At 34.0% G+C, this 21,337-nt stretch overlaps 1 protein-coding gene across 1 annotated transcript; it reads right to left on the bottom strand.

The window, feature by feature from the left end:
* Positions 1–235: 235 nt before the first annotated feature.
* Positions 236–20,723, bottom strand: LOC131850073 (stabilizer of axonemal microtubules 2). The gene is made up of 13 exons (XM_059200224.1): positions 20,583–20,723; positions 13,885–14,032; positions 12,675–12,878; positions 6,986–7,172; positions 6,333–6,475; positions 5,707–5,798; positions 5,083–5,193; positions 4,177–4,273; positions 3,684–3,870; positions 2,626–2,718; positions 1,764–1,876; positions 1,095–1,188; positions 236–665 (listed from the first exon to the last, which is right to left on the bottom strand). The coding sequence occupies exons 1-13, from the start codon at positions 20,588–20,590 to the stop codon at positions 583–585; spliced, it is 1,560 nt and encodes a 519-aa protein (XP_059056207.1). The 5' UTR covers positions 20,591–20,723; the 3' UTR covers positions 236–582.
* Between the last annotated feature and the right edge of the window lie 614 nt (positions 20,724–21,337).

The following is a 21,337-nucleotide window of genomic DNA, read 5'->3' as shown; positions in this document are numbered from 1 at the left end:
TATGTTGTTTGCATCGATCGTAGTTAAAGCCTTGCAGTTTATATCGGTTTTGGCTGCACACTATCATCAATTGTGATTATAATATACGCACTTGCATTTATTAAAAAATGTACCTTGGTCTACATTTGCATAAAGACAATATTAGATTTTTCAATGTTTATAATTTTTATTCGATATTCAGAGATTATTGAATAAAAGTAAAATTTTTACTCCACATATTGTTTTATTACAAAAGTATTTTGTGCAATATATGATTTAAATATTAGTATATAAAAATTGTACTACGCTACAATAGTTACATCAGTCATAGACCATTATATAAGTCTAATTTACTCTACTTAACGTCCAATTTATACCTACCTAATTTGTTTAAAACAAAATTATCTAGATATGTAAATATATATTCACGTCAGTATTATAGTTCAAACATACATTTGCAATCCGGTACAAATTACCTGCTATAACAATAAATAGTAAAACGGTGTTTATAACAAAAATATTTGAGTCAAAATGAAGTCAAGTTGGCGAATACCTACGCCATTTTGTCACTTTCAAATTTAGAACGCTTTAAAATGGCGATGGTTAGCTGCAACAAGCTGCTTTAGGGAAGTTACAAGCGCAGGGATCCGTCGTTATGCATTCGGCAGGACAAATACAGTCACAAGCTGCAAAGTTAAAAAGTTATTTTACAACATAATAAATGAAACAGTATCTACTTAACTATCTAAAATGACAATTATATTATTTTAGAAATTTGATTTATTTTAATAATAAATTTTAAATTTATTTCTAAAATAAAAGTGGCCTGTGTTAAACTTTAAAATATTAGCTCTCTGCGAGTGCAAGTCCTATCGAATATGATCTGGATGGATTTCAGAGATTATCAACAATAGACAGAATAACTTTTTATATTAAGTTTTTAGCTGTTAATTTTAAATTACAAATTAATACCTACTTAAATTTTATTTGCATAGATTATGTGTATTCAGCACACCAGGAATAAAAGAAATTGCAAAAAAACTTTTAATGAATTTCCTAGTACCTGGCACAAACAGCCCAAGCTGTAAGAAATACTTTGTACTCGTATTACTAACGTTTGCAGTCGCCATAAGAACATGGGTCCATATACTGGGTGCAATCTTCCCCGGGTGGTAGAAATGATGACCGGTAGACGGTTGTGCCATCCAGCTGTAGGACGAGCACATTGCGATTAAAAAATCCACTATTAAAAAAAAACTAAGGTTCCAATATACTTTGTCTACGTGCCAATAATTTTGGCGACGCGCAAGTGACGCTCCTGGTCTTTTGCCTACAACATAGGTCCATAGGCATACAACATAGGCTTCGATAATCGTTTACAATCACATGGGCCGTAGGCTTGTTTGCCACCCACGTAGTAAAAAAAATGGTATTTGTAAACTCTGGGTCGACTTCCATGATTGTTTTTGAAACCATGTGATCATTAGATCTCAAAAAATAATTTTCAATCATCTCATATCTGTGATTCTATGCGTTCACTAAGAATAAGTATATTCCTAGATAACTTTTCCAGAGAATGCTATGCTTCGGTTGCAGAGTGAGATATAGCAGTGAAATTACAGGATACGAAGGCAATTTAGTCCTCCGAAATGGCAACCGCATTTTAGGTACCACAGGCGTCAATTGACGACCTGCTGCTCTGGTATATAGGCGACGGTTACATTACGGATACCGATACTGAAAATTGAGTGTCTTCGGTCGTCAGTGGTTTCAAATTATTTTACCTTCTGACAGGGCTTCTGGTACTGTCCTTTGCAGGCCCAGGGCGGTTGCTGCGGCGCTGGTACACACACCGGCTGGTACGACATCTTCTGCGTTGTGGCGCACTCCATTTTGGCTGGATATGCAACAAAATTAGTAGTGTAATAAAACTCTGAGAGCATTGTAGTCTAGTGGTTTAGAACGCTACTTCCGCTACCGGTCGTGAGTTCAAATCTGGCTTGGATGCAGGGTTAAGTGAATTAATTAATACTAATGTACCATGTCAAGTCGAATTTCACCGGTCCATCCTAGACAACATTGCAGAAGTCTGCAACATTCCATATTAATCTTTTAAATAATCCTGTTTTCCTATATTTTTTAAATCTTTAATTTTTTTATATAAAAAAAATATTTTATACTGTATTCGTGTATTTTATTTAATAAATGATTAGGGACCATCCATAACATACCACAAATGTCACAACGTTTCACCTCCCCTCGTTCTTGTCACAATAACTATTTCTAAATTTTTCATAGGCTAACTGACGTGACATGTGACATAACTTGAAATTGACGGCCTCGGTGGTCTAGTGGTGTAGCACACCGCCTTACTTCCAATACTTGCGGGTTCGATTTCTCGAACGCCACAAACATTTGTATTCAAGAGTATGATTGTTTCAGTCTAGATATTTTCTATGTATAATACGTATTTACGTAAAGAAATATCTATGTAGTTGTATCAGTTATCTAGGGGCCAAGCTAATCATAAAATCTAACACAAGCTTTAGCTAGCTTAACTTGAGTCTAGATGGCGTTGTGTGAATTGTCCTGAGATTATTATTATTCTCTGCGTACATATTCTACTGCGCAAGATTTTCAATTTACCTGATGGTTTCTCGTAACACTTGAGCGGAGCGAAAGATTCTGGTACTGCGATACGGCCAGGGTTTATATATGACATTCGGTTCACGGTGCGATCTGCGAACATCGTACAATATACTATGTATGTACATGTGCGAACAACATAGGTATAAGACAACATTATAACATTTTATAGATATGATTTTTTCAGGGTCCCCTGAAAATGAGTGTTAACAATATAAAATAAAAAAAATATCTAGTCAATTTTGATGTCCTAAGATAGATATATTATACTTTACCTGTTATTCGTTATTGACAACGTTAGGGCGATAGTGGTGCTAGAAGTAATTTCTTATGATACTAAATGTTTTTTTATATATTTTTGTCCTGTTTCAACACCCCAGGATTTGGCCCGGCGACCCATGTGCGATCTCTTAAATCTGCATATTAGCCAACATATACATAAACGTTATCACTATCCAATACCACATGACATAAGATTTAAGAGTATAATTCTTTTACGATGTAAGTATCCCTACTGAATGAATAACTTTGGTCAGTCTGTTTTATAGATACCTATAATATTTTATTTGAGTTTTCCTGATCCTGCACAGATATACGAGTATATACTTTGTTATTTTAATTGACCTATACGTCATTCTAGGAACGAAAGTATGGGTGGCCTATTGTATTCTTACTCTATGACTAATATTACAATCTGTTTTGAGATTGTTTATAATTCAACGGTGTGTACAAGCCATGCTATAAGCTAATGTCCCAGTGTACAAGTATGAAGTTTAAGAATGAATTCAAGTATTTTATCTATACTATGTAATATAAATGATATAAATGGCCGTATATTTATATTGTATTCAATAAAGCTATTACAATATATATCTACATTTACTGTTAAATAACCGTTTCACGCACTACTTACTCAGTATCACCATAGAAACAGATCTGTATCATCAAGCAGGTTGAAGAAATGCTGTATCTTATATACTAGACAATTAATAGCGCTGAATTCAAGTTGCTTGTTTATATACTTCTGTAAATAAGCAAGTTGCTTTAATTACACTTACTTTCAAAAGGTTGTTCAACACAGTGGAACTTGCTTGGTGGTTTGTACGACTCCCTAATCGCGCACGGCTTGGGCACGTAGTCGTGTCGTTGTGTGGTCACGTTTTGCATGGGGCCCTGTCCCCACATGTCGTGGTGACACGGACGGATCGCTTGCGTCACGCACACAGGATTCGGCAGGAACGAGAGCTGTAGTAAAATTTATTAAGTTGATTTATATTACTATAAATTAAACCTTAAACGTACTTTTCTATGTAAAGCCTAATAGATGTTAGATACAAATGGGCTTAGGGCCCGTGGTTATTTCCCCGTTCTGCCATTTTATTGCTATGTCATTGACAACAAGGATTACGTAGGTAAATGCTAAGAAACAGTTTTTAATAGGATTGAATACTTAACCATCGGATGCAGGGTGGTATGCAAAATCGCTACTTTACACAGTATAGATTTATCAATCGAGGCTTTATGTGCAAGTTTGTTGGAAACTTGGTATACCTTGTGTACGGTATCTCCTTCCATCTGCGCTGTGGAAGATACTAAGTTTGGTAGGGGTTTAGCTGGTTGAGGAATTGGTGCTGACGCTGGTAGATAACTGCAACGTCAGATAGATTATAAAATAGATTACAGTTTGATTTAGAATAGGTACTTTTCTTACTAGTCAATTTTTAGGAAATAAGTTTGCGTATTAAGTTCTGGACTGTGTTATATTATATCTTACGTATTGATACTGTGAGTATAACAATAACTTATAAGATATGACTATATTGTAAAAATAGGAAATATAATTACTCAAGATATTCACTCCTATACTTTAAAATTATTACGAGTAGAGTTAATACACATTAAGACTCGTAAAATCAGGTTGCACTAATTGAATCTTGTTAATACTCCTGAATACGTACAACTATGTAAATTAAAGAATTTATTTAAACCTTTAAAAATAATAATAATAACATATTTTGATCTTAAATCACTACTTCATAATAAACTGTATTACAGTTATTTGCGCCCGTCTCCGGAACATTTAGAGAAAAACAAGTAGGTATATCATCCCAACACAATTTTCGACATTTAGCATATCTTTCTTACTTATGAAACAAAGCATGCAGATGTGGTCTGTGAGTATGTGAATATTTGTATAAGAATATTCTACAAGTATTATTATAATGTCCCATACATAATGAATGTGTGTGTGAATGCGTTTTCGTGTACACTTATTTTAGTGGTTGGATATCTATATTAAAATAACATAGTATATATACTTTACACGTCTCCTAATTTGAATACAATTGTAATTAAGACTTGAGATTGACGGTTGAGTGACTCCTCGTATTTTCTTCTTTTACCCTAATTTCTTTATAATAAAAAATGTATAATATAGCGCAGTTTTATTAAACTGACCTGTTCTTATAAACCGTTTGCGTTTCAAATCTCTTGGATGCAGTGACTGGGTTGGTGCAAGAATTAGGTATGATGGCACGTCGTCTACAGTCATTCTTCGCGTCTAGGTAACTATTCAAAAATAATTTAATTTTGTAAATAAATGTGTTCACTGTTTCATCGTTGTTATTTTGAAAGTGTTACATATAAATGCGGATGGTTATAAAGGGAGAGGAAGGCCGAAGAAGAGATTAATGAACTGTGAAAAAGATGATATGGTAAGAAAGTGAGTAAATAACGAGACGACTGCGAACAAAGACGAATGGAAGAGAAAAACATATTACGCAGACCCCACATAAATTGGGTAAGGAAGAAGATGAGGTTGTATAAAGTCGTTTACGATGGCACCTCTATCTCCTTTTTTTTATTCGCCAAGCTCTAACTATGTATGTAAGATGTTTCAGTTTGAAGGGTGAATATTGACAAATTAACAGTGAAATTACATTCTACAGAGGCGTTATGATAGCTGGTAGCTGACGCCAAATCCTATAATAACATCAAAGTGACAATGAAATGTTAGGATAATTTTGAGTTTAAAATTGCGGTCACCATCAAAAACAAAATGTACTTATTGTAACTCATTACCTCATGGTATACGTAGTATTGGAATCCAATCTCTGACATGGTATTTGGTACTGTCCTTTACAAGCCCAAGGCAGTGGTTCCTTTGGCAAAATCTAAGTACGAATACATATATTAGAATTATAATAAAGCTGCTGCATCATTATGCATTCCTTTCTAAATAGCAAACTAGCTGACAGCTCATTTGATGGTAAGTGGTAACCTGTATGCTTGAACAACTGGCATTATGTTATCTATGTTGCCAGTCAAGAGGACTAAGATCTCACCCTTCAACTGAAACTTACCATAAACAAGTTGTTTGTTGGCTAAAATAGGCGAGATAGAGGTACTCCACCCAGATAACTTTGTATAAAGTTTACGTAGGTAAAATCTCCCCCTTCTGTGTATGAATATGGAGTAACTACCACCATCTGTTTTTCACACCCAGAATCCTCATTCAATTGCCTCCAATTAGAGCAATAAAACTAACACTGGTCCATGTGAGATAATAACCCAAAAGAATGAAAAAGAAGCTCAATCAGAAAGGTCATACGCCAACTGCACGCGTTCTGTGATTTGTCTTCAAATCACAATATGACATATTTAAATGCTTATATAAAATTGCCTATTACAGTAATGAAAATACTAACTTGGGTTGGCATATAGCTCATTTTTTGTGTTGTAGTGCCTTCCATTTTAGCGGCGGGCCTTTCATAGCATCGTTCGGGTGCGTAGGACTTCGTTAGTTCAATTTTTTCCGGGGGCAAATAGGATAGCTTGTTGACAGTACGATCTAGAAGTTAATAGTAGATTAACGGAGAACAATAGATCAATACAATTCATCCTAAGACCGTAATATATTTAGTCCTTAATTTATTACGGTTTTAAAAACGTTAAAAATTATCTTATGTCGGTACAAATTTTAAGATCTACGAATGGACGAGACCTTAAAATTTTAACACAAAGGGTTTCTTTTTTATCAGGCGGAAATTTCAATAAATTTTATTTAGTTACATTATATATAGACGCCTATTTATTATTTAAACAAATTTTACAATTATTTGTTGTTAAAACATTTTTAAAGTTGATTATAATATATTTTTGACAATTAATCATAAAATAAGTAAACTATGGGATGCGGTCAGCCGGTTTTTCGATTGTGGTAAACGTAAAAGTTAGTATAAAACATTATATAAACGACATATTCACCATAAAATTATTTTAAAGCTCTCTATACCACAATGCTGTTAATCGTCAAAACTGTAATCATGAAAAATGTTTAAAATAGTATTAAAACATTTACTCTCAAAAGGCTGTTCAACGCAGTGAAATTTAGGCGGTGGTTTGAAGTTCTCACGAAGTACACATGGCTTGGGCACGTAGTCGTGTCGTTGTGTGGTCACGTTCTGCATGGGGCCCTGTCCCCACATGTCGTGGTGACACGGACGGATCGCTTGCGTCACGCACACAGGATTCGGCAGGAACGAGAGCTGTTGGCATAGTGCATAGTAGTGCACTACGTACTGATTTATATTAATACCACTCTTGTATACGACGTGACTTTACTTACGGTGGAGTAAAATATGACAATAGCTAAATAAACGCGATTCGAATAACATTAAAATATTGGATTAAAACAAATTCTTTGTTTACCTCTAAATTAGCTTATAAAAGAAGCTTAAATGAATAAATTTGAGGCAATTTATTTATTTATTAGGTACACCAACATCATTACATTGTATATACCACATTACAATATATGTAGTTATATATGCTTATCGCAACCTTAATTACATATGTGTAACTGCAACAGTTATTTGAAAATTAGTGATTACAATTCACATTCAATGCCTTACCTTTATCATAATGTTCAGCCTTTATCCCTCTATTTGGGGTCAGGGCAGTATGTGATCCGCTGATCTCTATCGCCTGTCATATCTGGGCCTACTCTCCTTTTATACATATCTCTCACACAATCCACAATCTTTTTTCGGTCGTCTTCTCCCTTTCCATCCAACCATGTTCATGTTAAAAACATTCTTCAGGACATGTCTCTCGCTCCACCGCGTAACATGCCAATACCAAGTTAATCTGTTACTTCGCAACCATATACTTACAAATAATACAATTAATATAACATCCGACGTTTCAATTTTTTTTTTACTATACTGTATTGCTTTAATTAGAATTAACTTATTGAGATAAAATATATTTTTAACATATATTTTTGGTATAGATATTTATTTTTCTTGTTATGTGGCCCTCTAGGATAAAAGCCATCTCACTTCATCGCCAACCCTCTCTATCTATGGCAATGGATATGGATTTTATATTAACTGTAACTAAATGTTGTTATTTTTCAAAGAATCACTTATCACTGATAAATTCTTTGAACATGTGTATGGTTTTTTGGCTATGATATTTCCTCGAATTTCTTTAAGCTTAGTCGTCCTATTTGGTATAAGAGAACCAATTTATGCATGAGTATAGCGTGGTGGCGTAGGTAAATACCCACAACGAGGGGGAACGGAATGGTTAGTAATGGACTGCTGACCCATTGCTAGCTATGTACCATGCCTGTTTTCTGGTTTCCCCTGGAAACCATCATAAATTATTGGGCATGCCACGATATGCTAATTGGCCTGACATCAAGTTCCTTTTTCCAATATCATCCATTAAAATGATTAAATAATATAATAAATTTACTCCATTAAAATAAATACAAAGTGGACTTATTTTTATGATATTTATTTATTTTAAAGGCTTCGGTATTGATTGTAATTATTGTTTGAGTAAATACAAAATTAGAACAATGTTTCAATTTGACCACATTTGTCAGATATCCACTAGTGATAGGTATTGAATTATCTCCGACGATGCAATAATTTGCTCCAAACATAAATAAATGTAACTCTTTTCTTTTGTTGGTGAATTTATTAATATGTACATATATCTATAGATTTAGATATTTATCTATAGACTAGCTGTGCGACGACTATTATATTCCGAATAATTACTATTATAATACGAAGTTCCGCGACTTCGTCCGCGTGGAATAGTGACTTTGACCAAATAAGAAAATATATTTAGTTAGAATATAACCCAAAAAAGTTTAATTGTTCTACTTAATAAAGGACGATACATTCATACAACCTTTCATCTCTGCTTTCAACCCTTATGTATCTATAAATTGGTGATTTTAAGCGAAGAAAAAAATAAACTCATCAAGCCGATTCCACTAACCACATCGGCATGCCACCCGGGTCGCAATTTTTTAATTAACATCGATCCATGTACGTATATGTTAATTTATTTGCATAATTATAATTTCATAAACAGTAGCTATATACGACGACGCCACCCGCGTCGATATAGCTACCTACCAAAAGAAATACGGACGTCAAAATAAAAAAAATATTTCTACCTAATTAAATAATGATATAGACATTATATTACATAAATATATAAAAATATATATTGACGACCTCGGTGGTCTAGCGGTTTAGTACACCGCTTTGCTACCGATGGTCATGGCTTCAATTCCTCGCACGGTGCAAACAATGGTATTCATGAGTATGATTTTTGTATCAATCTGGGTGTTTTCTATGTATGTTATGTGTTAATTTACAAAAAACAATTCTAAGTATTTCTATCGGTTGTCTAATACCCATAACATAAGCTCTGCGTACAGTGGGACTAGATAGCATTGTGTCAATGAGCCAGGGTTATTTATTTTTTATTTATTTATATTGATATATTTCAAATACAATCCAGTAAGCATTATCACTTCAATATACATTCATGAATACTGCACCTATTCATAAAATAGTAAGTTTAAAATAGTAATTAGTGTTAGTTGGAAGTTTGTATTCACATATTTCAACTTAAAAATGGAAAGTTAATTAAAAGAGTAACATACAAGTTTCTTGTTCGTTCTTCTTGTGATGAGACAGCTTTGCGAATGAGCGGTAGATTAAAAAAAATGACTATTCAAAAGTGCTTAAATGAAGTTTATTTAAACAAAGGATTTTCTATTTTATTCTTATTCGATTTTATCTTATTTAGCTATTTATACTAAATGCTGTCTCGTATCTCGTATCTGGCTCACTGGATCAATCAGCTCAGATTTCAGCAACATTTTGATTTTAATTTTGTAGGTTATACTGTAGTATCTATGTATGCTGAGTGGGAGTTACATTCAGTGTTACCAATAGGTTTTAACTTTAAGATATTTTTTGCTTTCTATTTTTATATCTGCAATCAGTCCTAGAATTATAAACAGATCTTTTGAGTATGGAACTGATAACATTGTGCACCCCAATGGGAACATCTGCTCTTTAAGATTAAAGCAAAATATTACAAAAATCCCTATTTTTTAGGATTGAAGATAAATGTACCCTTAATAGGGTTTACAACATTTTTTTTCTACTGTTTATGTAATGCTGAGCAAACATTATTATTATTATATATTTGAACTGAAGTTGTATTCGTCAGGCAGTTGTTGGTTTTCCAGAACCTTTTCGCAGGTTTCGAGTGCTTACGGCATTCACCCCCTTTTTTCCGGTGAAGCTGTAAAGGCCAGCTACAACTTAGAATAGATTGCAAAAAAATATTTAATATATAAGTCTTGGTTTTGTTAATTTTTGTTTTAAGCCGACTGTAATTTTGAGTATTGTGTTTCTTAGAATCAACCAAATAAATACCAAGTAATTTTATATCTATATCTGTATATTTACTATATTTATACCTATATGTATATAAATATACACCAAGCCTAATATTGTATTAAGATAATAGATATGTATGATGTCAAAAAGATGATCTCATTACATTATTTGGGTCAAAAAAATAAGTAATTTTTAATTCTGATTAAACAATATATGTGCCTATATATCTGGTATTACAGAGAAATATTGGTTTATTTATCAATTCTATTGATATATACATATTAATACTAAAAACATTATCAATTAAATTTCCTGATATCATGCTCCGTTTTTTATTATTAAATCTATACTAGTCAATAATACTCATATACGCAACGTTTGTACCACTAATTTAATAAAAAGCGAGTTGATGACAGTTTTTAATTACGATTATAATCGTATTGATTTTTATAAATATATTAAAACCAATAAAAATATGTTAAAGCTGTCTTGCTTCTCCGAAAAATATATAAAAAAATAAAGAATGATGTATATGTAATTTTGTTTTTTATTTGTCCCTGGTAAAAAACTAAATTCCCGTATTTTTTTGCTTACTTAAGCATTTGACCCTTATAGGCTGAATAAAATCTTGCGACTATATTTATAATACATGTTGTATAGCCGTGCGAACCTGGAGTTTATAACTAGTATGTAATAAACAGTATAGATAAGAAGGTATATTACTTATATATTAAGAGGAACGTTTATACTTTTGCTTGCGTTTCAAATAAAGATATTCTCAATAAAATAATTTAAGAACTTCAGTAGGGGAGTCAGTCAAGTCAGATTAATTGAATAGGACTGAGATTGTTTTTTTTTAATGTGTTATGTATTACATATACTATTCGTCTTTCTAATGCTATTGCCGTTGTTTTGTCGGCATTGTCATACAGATGACTTTTACAGCTTCACCGGTAAGAAAGAGTATGGATGGCACTCGAAACCCGTGGATCGACTTATGGAGCGGCTAAAGACTAACTCCTGCCTGATTTACACGACTATGTCTGAGGGGGTAGTGGTATTTTTCGAATCTCGGCTCAAGCCGTAATTTTGGTCCCCGTTTGAATGGGACAGGTGATCGATCGAGGAGCATAAAATACAGACCAAACCGGATGAGCAAAGTTGTTCTATGGACTGTTTTACATTATTGTATCGGTGCACTAAAATTTAATCATGTGGAAGTAACGCGATAATTTTAGTTTATACTGTATAGATTTTGTTTACAGGATACTGTTTTATCAATATGTTATCTGTAATTTCCATAGAAACATAATGCTGACAGTGACGGTTGATAGAGCACGATGTATTGTTACTAAGTGATATCTATCTACATGTGTATATCCGACACAGGTCTCGGGTTCGATTCCAGTACTACACAACCAAAGTGTTTGTATTGATGATTTAGGTACAAAAAAAATCAAATAACATATATATATTGGATTTTTTTATATATTTATAATATTAGTTTAGACTAGTGGCTTACCCCGGCTTCGCCCGGGTACTTGTTATATTGTGGTTTGTATATACGAGTATTAACATATTATACTAGTACAGCCTCTGGAATAATGGACCTTTCAGACAGAGAGAATTTCATAAGTCGGTTTACTTCACTCATAACAAAATCCACTCTGTCTTTATATAGTATAAACTGTGCATAACGCACCTTTTTATATGATAATATTATATTTTTTATATATATATTTAAATATTTTATGTTTCGTTCGATTTTTATTGTCAATTTGAAATATATGTCTTTTACCATCAGCGACCGTAGTTTCTCTTAAAACTAAAAATATATACAGTCCTTAGAAACATTAATAATTAAAATAAACTGACCGCAAAACTTCATCTACATCACAATTTCCAGGTCCTTTCAGCTCCGTTAGTATTAGTCGTAGCGAGATGTTTTATAGCCGATAGTTTTCCTCGATAAATAAGCTTTACAACACTACAATAATTAGTCAATTACATAAAAATCGCCGTAAATTAAAAATAAATAAATAAGCAAATCTGGACAATTAACATAGCGCCATAAGTAACTTAGCATAGCGCGTAAATTAACATAGCGCGTAAGCAGAGTTTGTTTTATGGGTAAAAACTGATAAAAACTCTTTTTTTTTAAATAAATTATATACATAGAAAACACCTAGATTGATACAAACAATAATATTCATGAATACAAATATTTATACCATGCGAGAAATTGAACTCGCGACCGTCGGAAGTAAGGCGGTGTGCTAGACCGCTACACCACAGGGTCGTCGTAAATTAGATATAAAATCTGACCTTATTAACAGTGCACGCTTCCATTGGTTCGCAACTGGGCACCAAGTTCGGAGCTGGTTTCCTGGCCACTCCTCTCAGGTTCTTGCAGTCATCCACTGGTAAATAGGACATGTTATAAGTAGTGCCCGACTCAACTTGTGCGGTCGGCTTATTATAACATCGTCGGGGTGCATACGAATCCGGTATTTTCGGTTGTTTGTAGCACTGGAATATAGAAGGCATTACGAAAAGTTAAATTATTTTTTTAATAGATACAGAATACCTACCTAAACTAATCTTTATATAGTATAAAACAAAGCCGCTACGACTGTCTGTTCGCTTAGGTCTTTTAAACTACGCAACGGATTTTATTACAGTTTTTAGCAATAGATTCAAGAGGAAGGTTTATATCTTCCTGATATTATAAACATGGACATTTGTATGTGTGGATGAATGGATGGTTGTTACTCTTTCACGCAAAAACTACTTAATGGATTTAAATAATATTTTACAATACGTTAGAATAACACATAGGCTATAAATTTCACGCGGGTGACACCGTGGGTGAAGCTTGTGTAAGACATGTGTGTTGTAGTATAGAACAAGACAAGCAGAGAAACTGAAAGAATGCATCTCTGAGAAGCCGGGACGGGTCACTAGTAGATGTATTATAAATAATCACTTCAATAAGTTGTTTTTTTTAGTGCAAGATGCACCTAATGGCATACGCCAGCGGGATGGAATTGAAATATGATGGTATAACATGACTGACGGGTTAGTTAGCTCATCGAGCTGAATTCTCCAGGTCTGTGTAGTACCTCAGTCTCACCACTTCAGCAATCAAGCAGCTTGCTTTGTAAACTATGTTTCGCTGGTAGAGTCCAGATTAGGCAGATCGAGAAGAGAAGAAAATACAGGAGAAAAGGTATGATATCTTAGTCTTCTGGACATCCGCCATAAAACTCATGCGTTGCCACGCACGGTATCGTGGATGTCATATGATCCGTAATACTATTCATGTATGTATGTATATAGATGAGGGTTACCGCTAACGTTGTTTGTCATTCCAATTGTATAAAAACATCTCCTATCCTGTAATTACATTGTTCTCTATATATCTCTACCCTTCAACCGAAATATCTTACAAAGCAAACTGCTTGGTAGCTTAAATATGCGAGACTGAAGTACCCACGCGTACGACTTTCTACATGCTTGCATATTCGATACTCACTTGTTTGACGGTGGGTGGTTTCCCACAGCAGCAAGTGCGACACGGACAGGGGTTTTCCTGATGACCGTCGATGAGCCGACCATCCCGGAGCCCCGACTTGATGCCAGCTGATGGTGCACATGGCGCCGCAGCTGGACATGGTACACATCTGCCATGTATAATTTATGATTAGGTATATAGTATAAAATTTACAGTTAGTATAAAAATCACAGGTTCTCCCGCAAATGGAGTACTGCTCTCTTTTTTATCTTTGGGCAGGAGCATCTTTGACTCGGTTCAGAGACATGCTATGGGAATTGTCGATAATCCCGATCACTCGAGCAGTATCGAACCACTTAGCTTGAGGCTAGACTTCGTTTCGCTTTGTGTGTACTACTGAATATACAACTAACTGTAACACAGTTAAAACAATAGAACAATTCCTTAGAACATTAAGGAATTGTTCAACATTTTTACATTCGATATTTACCAACACACAGCTCGCCATCGACAAGAAATTCATCCCCACTCACTAGAACCTAAGTGGTCTCAGACAGTGCGATTTCAGAGGAGCTTCCTGCCGCGTACACTTAGATTGTTGAATGAATTACCTGCCGAGGTTTTCTCACGGGACTACAGCATGGGGTTTTTCAAGGGAATGTTAAGGTTTTTAAAGGTCGCAACGCGTACGTGACACTTCTGGTGTGTTAGACGTCCATAGGCTACGTGGTAACCATTTGCCATCAGATGGGCCATATGCTTGTTGGCCACCATTGAAGTATAAAAAATATTTATTTACACGTTTAATAATTATATACAATAAATTTTGGATATAATTTTCACAGAATATATTTTTAAATTAATGGAAATAATGTAACCTGCAATTTAATTTGTTAATTCTTTAAAGAAATAATATATGTCGTTCATATGATTGTTTATTCTTTTGGTTTGATTACCATCAATCTACAAATGCACTCATTGGGCACTACTAGGGTATACTTAGTAATACTAATTAAATCACACAGCGCCATCTAGTCCCAAACTAATAAAAAAAACTATATAAATACCATATGAAGATATTTTTAGTTGATACATACATACGTCGCATTTATAATATTAGTATGGTATGGATTATAATTAAATGTGCAGTTTATTCGGAACCCTCAATATATATCGGTGGGTTTTTTGTTGTAACCTATATTTAACAATTTGATAACGATTATCGTAAATATGCTAGAAGATAACAGTGCACCTATGTCAGTAAAGATTTCAAGGAAGTGAATACATATCTATGCAATATTAAATTCTCATATAATGATAACGTCTTTTGCACTGACCGTCTTGGCGATCTCGCGGTTTTGCACACCGTCTTAATTCCGATGGTCGCGGGTTGATTTCTCGCACGGTACCAACATATGTATTCATAAATATGTTTATTTGTATTGGTCTAGGTGTTTTCTATGTATATTGTGTATGTATTTTCAAAACGATATACTTATTTATATCAGTTGTCTAGTACCCAAAACACAAGCTCTGCTTACCGTGGGACTAGACAGCGCTATGTTAATTAAAAAACAAAAGAATACCGTCCCCTAATACCGCTCCCTCTCTGGCCAACATTTTGCAATATACTTATTAACACAATTTGTCCATTTAGTATTATTGTTAATTATTCTGGCTTTATCAACAATTAAATCTTCATTTTCAAATTCATTGCACAAAATTTGCTTGACGTCCGTCAGTCAATGGTCAAAACGGCGTCAAAAAATGAGTCAATGAGTTCTGCCAAGATCAAAGAATTTGCCGTCCCCCAGAACTAGCCGTCCGGGGCACAGGCCCCGTGTTGCCCCCCTAGATCACCGAGGCCGTCAAAACATATATCGTACTCATGAATACATTTGAATCATACCGTTGGAATCGAACCCGCAACCATTGGAAATAAGGCGGTTAGCACACCGCTAGACCATCGAGACTGTCAGCAGCGTGTTTAAATACCTAAATAGATTTTAAAATGTGAAGTCACGGACTTTTTATTTTAGAATTGTAACTAATTTAGAACAACTATTGTTACGAATTCATCCAGAAGTCTTCTTCTGGATGAGTTCACTGTAATTGTTCTCACTGACTCTGAACAAAATGTTCCGAATAAAGAAAATTATTGGACATATGTTTTAAAATAACATTTTAAACCTATTTTTACTAATCAACAAACCCCAGCAGACACAGCGGTGGTCCATTATATAATATCTTTTCAGTTCGGCGTAGTTTAATAAACAAATAATAAATGGGTATTCCCAATGACCTCACTGATTGTAATAGCTGTTAGGTATTCCCGTAAGTGCAAACATTCCTATCAGATGTTTTTTTTTTGTTGGCTGACTGGGAATGGGAGTTCAACGATTAATGTGTTAACGTTTAACATTTAATGTATAGACGGAGTTAGTATATATATATCCCATCAAAAACATAAATGTGAAATGATAGCCGAGTTTAATATTATGATATATACCTTGATTGTTGACTTCTACGACAAAAGAGATGAGATCTAAATGGGTGCCAAGTTCAATGATCTGTCCTGAAATGTATTTATAACAATATAAAATATCATTTCTTCTTATAACTTAGGATAATATACTGTAGCCTAAGGTCTAACTTGGCCAGTTCTCATATACCAATTATTACTTTCGATTGCTAGTTACTACTAATATTAAAATAGGAACCGACAAGTAACATGTTTAGAACTTGCGAAGGCTACAGTATATTTCGTATATGAAAACTAGCCAAGTTAGACCTTAGGCTACAGTATATTATCCTAAGTTATAAGAAGAAATGATATTTTATATTGTTATAAATACATTTCAGGACAGATCATTGAACTTGGCACCCATTTAGATCTCATCTCTTTTGTCGTAGAAGTCAACAATCAAGGTATATATCATAATATTAAACTCGGCTATCATTTCACATTTATGTTTTTGATGGGATATCATTACTTTTTGTACATAAATTATACGAGGTACTTATTTATAACTAAATTAATACCAAATTATTTTTGATAAATTACTGTATTTTCGTACATTTACGGGGTATAATTGTCTTTTTTTGTGTTATTTTCTATATTTTCTTGTAACTTTTAAATGTTCAAGTGCATTGCCAATTCAGTATCAGGAATTTTTGGGCAAATCGGGGCGGTATAACGTCCACAGATGGTTGTACTCTACAATAGAGCTCTCGTGACTTGGATCAAAATTGTTAAGACGTACCTACTCCATCTAAGGTTTTAACTCTGAAGAGTCCAACGTAAACCTGCCCTTTATTAAATATAGAGGAGCCTATGTTGAGAAGAGGACTGCCAAAACTAAGGCCTTGTGATTTGTGGATAGTAATAGCATATGTTAAGCAAATACGGAATTGTTCTCTTTCAACATATACATTATTTAATATCTGAAACTTCGTATTGACACGTTATAAATCGAAAGTAAAGACGATTATGTAACAAATTGACTGTTATCTATTGAATTCTCAAGAAAACAATTTGTTACCAATAAGTTCTCATTCTCGAGTTAACTGTACATTCCTACTTATAACTATACTAAAATTGTTATTAATTTTTGGTTTAAACTATTGTCTATACCATACGTATTTACTAAAATAATGTAATAATAATATAATCACAAATATATAAGTATAATTTAAGAAAGCTATAAATTTCGTAGCATAAATCGCAACCTTATAGGTTAGATATCGAGAAACAAAACATTGAGTTTTATCGCACCGCTCCCACACGGCGCCGCCGCGGCGCCCTATACCGAAATGCCTATTATTTAATAATTATTTATAAAAATAATGATTTTACACTATCGATGTGCGGTAAATATTGAAACAATAATTAATATCAAATCTCAGTTAATAACATAATAAATACGAAATTCGACTATACTCCTAGTTATAAGTACGAGTATATTTTAGACAGAATCTAAATTATAGCAACTAGTGTTTACCGCTCAATGCAATATTTGAAGTTTGCTAGTTATCGACACTGATGTGAAGGGGTCAACGTAAATTGGTAATGATCGACGTTTTCATACAATATTACTTTCGGTCCAGTACAAGATGAGATTTTTCGCCAAGGATCAATGTCAATTGGTGGCTATCGACGTTTTCATAGAATTTTAGTATTCGTCCAGTATAAGTTGAAATAGAATCAATTAAAGTGAAAAATTGTAGTAAAATGATAACAATTTACCAGTTTCAGATTTTTTCCTTTATATTCACCTAATTACCTATCTGCATACCAAATTTGAACTTCCTAGGTCATCTGGAAGTGGCTTATAATTTTGATCTATAGTTGATCAGTGATAAAAATGACGATTTTTGGACATTAATATCTAAATAACCGTTTGAGACATGTTTATGAAATTTGGAACACATATTTATCTCGCAAGTCTCAATATATGAACCAAATTTGACAGGTTTGTGTGAAAGAGTTTTTGAGTTATGAGGGGGTCAAAAGTGGCTCCAAATGGTTCGTGTAAATATGCACACGGTGCTGCAAGCCAGTTTACTTGAAACTCGGCTTGACACGCTGCCGCGTGTCTAGATATAGTAGCTGTCCCTGAAGACGTTGTTTGGCCATATAAAATCGCTATTAAAAAGTAGGGGTGGATGGTAGAAGGGTGAATTGTGTTTGTGAAATTGTGTGTGTGAGGGTTGTACGTATTTGAATGAATACTGTACTATAATGCCACAATGTAAATAACATTAGGTATTCCCGTAAATGCAAAACATTCCTATCAGACGATTTTTTTGTTGGCTGACTGAGAATAGGTGTTCAATGTCAACGGTCAATATATAGACAGACATATATATATCAATAGGTATAATGACCAATTTATATTCACCACAAACAAACTGTAGTGTATACTAATATAGTCAGACAGTCAGTGTCGTGGCCTAGTAGATATAACTACAAAATCTAAGACACAAAAATAATTATGTGTCAATTTAAATGTTTGACTAATCCTCCAGTGATGGAAACACTAATAACAAACCAAAAACTTATCACAGAGTCACGCGATAGGTACTGTAACTTTGGATTCAAATAAATAAACTGTTTTTGTTTTTGTATTTATATATAGGTCGTAATCAAGCATAAGGCTGATCTAATGTAAACGGGTTTTTTAAGCCTATATATTTTTTTTTCGAACACTCCAATGCTGTTGGCCGCAGTTGACCTTTACAGATTCACTGAACGGTATGGGGCGAGTGCAGATGCGACTCCAAACCGCGCGGAAGGACTTATGGAGCGGCTGAAGGCCAAGCCCGCCTGAGGGATACGAATTTACTCAGAGGGCAGTCTGGGGTTTAAATCTGGGTTCATATAAGGGTTTGAACTAATTTCAATCCCTGTTTCAGTTGGACGGGGGATCGATCGGAGAGGGATCGTTAGTTACTAGTACAACTACATCGCCTTCTCATAATCAAGTGATGTTGTAAATGTAAACTGTAAATACAGATATAAAGTATAACCTATTCCGTCGTAATTTCGATTCTTATTTGAATTGGACGGGGGTCGATCGGATGGGAGTAGCCTATGGCGTGTTGCCAAAATGCGGTTATGTCAATCGTTGCTTTCATCACGATGTTCACAGTTAACATAGCAATGCCTACCCGATCTAGGGTATCAGTCGTGATAGTAGGTATATGTCCATCATTGTCTGCTTCTTCCTTATCCCATTTATTTGGCGTCGGCTTAATATGTTTTTCTGTTCCATTCATCCCTGTTCGCAGTCATCTCGTTATTTACTCCCTTTTTTATCATACCATCTTGCACACAGTCCATCCATCTCTTTTTCGGACTTTGACTGCCCTTATAAGCATCCACATTCATATGTAACACCTTCCTTAAAATATTATCGTCATTCCTATACATTACATGCCCATACCATGATAGACGATCACTCTTCAACCTCTCCCACATGTTAGGTATATGTCCGTGAGTCATTTATTCGGGGTTACATTGAAAATCAGCGTCGTGGCTCTAGTCATGGCATAATCTGAGATGGGTCTCTTACACACCATCCATACACAGTGACGCGGTGACGATGCCCCATAGTTTGCTTTGTTATGATCGCTTTGGTATGTGTTTTTCTTTTTTTTTTTGTTCTTTTTTATGTAATAATTTGTATTGTGTTATTTCTGTTTATGTTATAATAATTTATAACGTCATCGTATTGTTGTGATGTGTGATGTAATAAATATTATTCTATTCTATTCTACATATATTATATTATTTATAAAACAGATACATCGGGATTTTACGCCATTGTACAAAATTTTTGAGATGCCAGTGCCTACAGCAAATGCTAAGATCCGCTATTCTATTTAAATCTTATTTCTCCTCTAGTTAATAAAAAGATATACATTTTTGTTTTCCATAATTACCACTGCATGCATTGCCTGGGCATAAGCTCTTACCTTTTCCCTAAAAACATGATTTTTTGTCATAACTTATAATATACCGGCCTCGATAGTCTGGCGGTTATACCACTTTACTTCTGTTGTTTGTATCAGCCTGGGTATTTACAAAAAAAAAACATCTAAGTATAATATTTAGATCAGTTATCTAGTACCCATAACACAAGCTCTGCTTACCGTGGGACTAGATAGCGCTGAGTTATTTGTCTAGGGGTATTATTATTATTAATAGTAATACTCACTCAGGCATAATGTAGTAATAAATACACCTAAATTTAAGGAAACAACACTGCACAATATAAAAAAAATACAAACTAAAAATTAATCTGAAAACTGAAAAGATTTTATAAAAACATCTCTGTATGACAGGAGTGATATACTTGAAAAAATAATTCAATATTTTTTATGAATTTTCAAGTTGGTTTTGTTTTCAATTCGAAAATTGCAAAAGGTTCTATTAAAATCATATGGACTGTTTTCGACCAACTTTGAAAAGGAGAGTGTACTTTATCGAATGTTTTGTATCTGATTTAATTCTCCTTGTCATCAATCCAGACTCTTTCCCATGTTATGTCTTTGCCAACATAAAATGATCAAATTCTATGTTTGAAATATTTGCAAAATTATTTATGTTTATTGAAACATCTATATATTGGGATATTACGGTCACGAAAAACTGTTACCGTCCGGTGGCCCCTCCACGGTAGACGATATATCGCGTTGTGAGGGAAAGAAAAAGGCTGGTGGCGGCGGAGAAAGGACAACGGCAGCCCGTTGAAGTTTTACTTCTATGTGTCCCAGCACATATTCCTTTTTTATTTTCTGCTATGGATGTAACAAGTAATGTACGCTATAATAATAATGTATTTCGAAATGTATTACAGACTAAAAAGTTGAATAACCTTTTTAATCTGTGTTATTTCTTGTTCCGCTGTCTCATCATCTCCTGCGTTGTATATAATAGTTTTACGAGAAATTGTTGTAAAAATAAATAAAA

The sequence above is a fragment of the Achroia grisella genome, unplaced genomic scaffold, assembly GCF_030625045.1.
Source record: "Achroia grisella isolate CSIRO2021 unplaced genomic scaffold, CSIRO_AGI_Agris_v1 utg702, whole genome shotgun sequence".
In the NCBI taxonomy this organism is placed as follows: domain Eukaryota; kingdom Metazoa; phylum Arthropoda; class Insecta; order Lepidoptera; family Pyralidae; genus Achroia; species Achroia grisella.
Note: the sequence above shows the minus strand (reverse complement) of the source record. Positions and strands in the feature narration are given on the sequence as shown.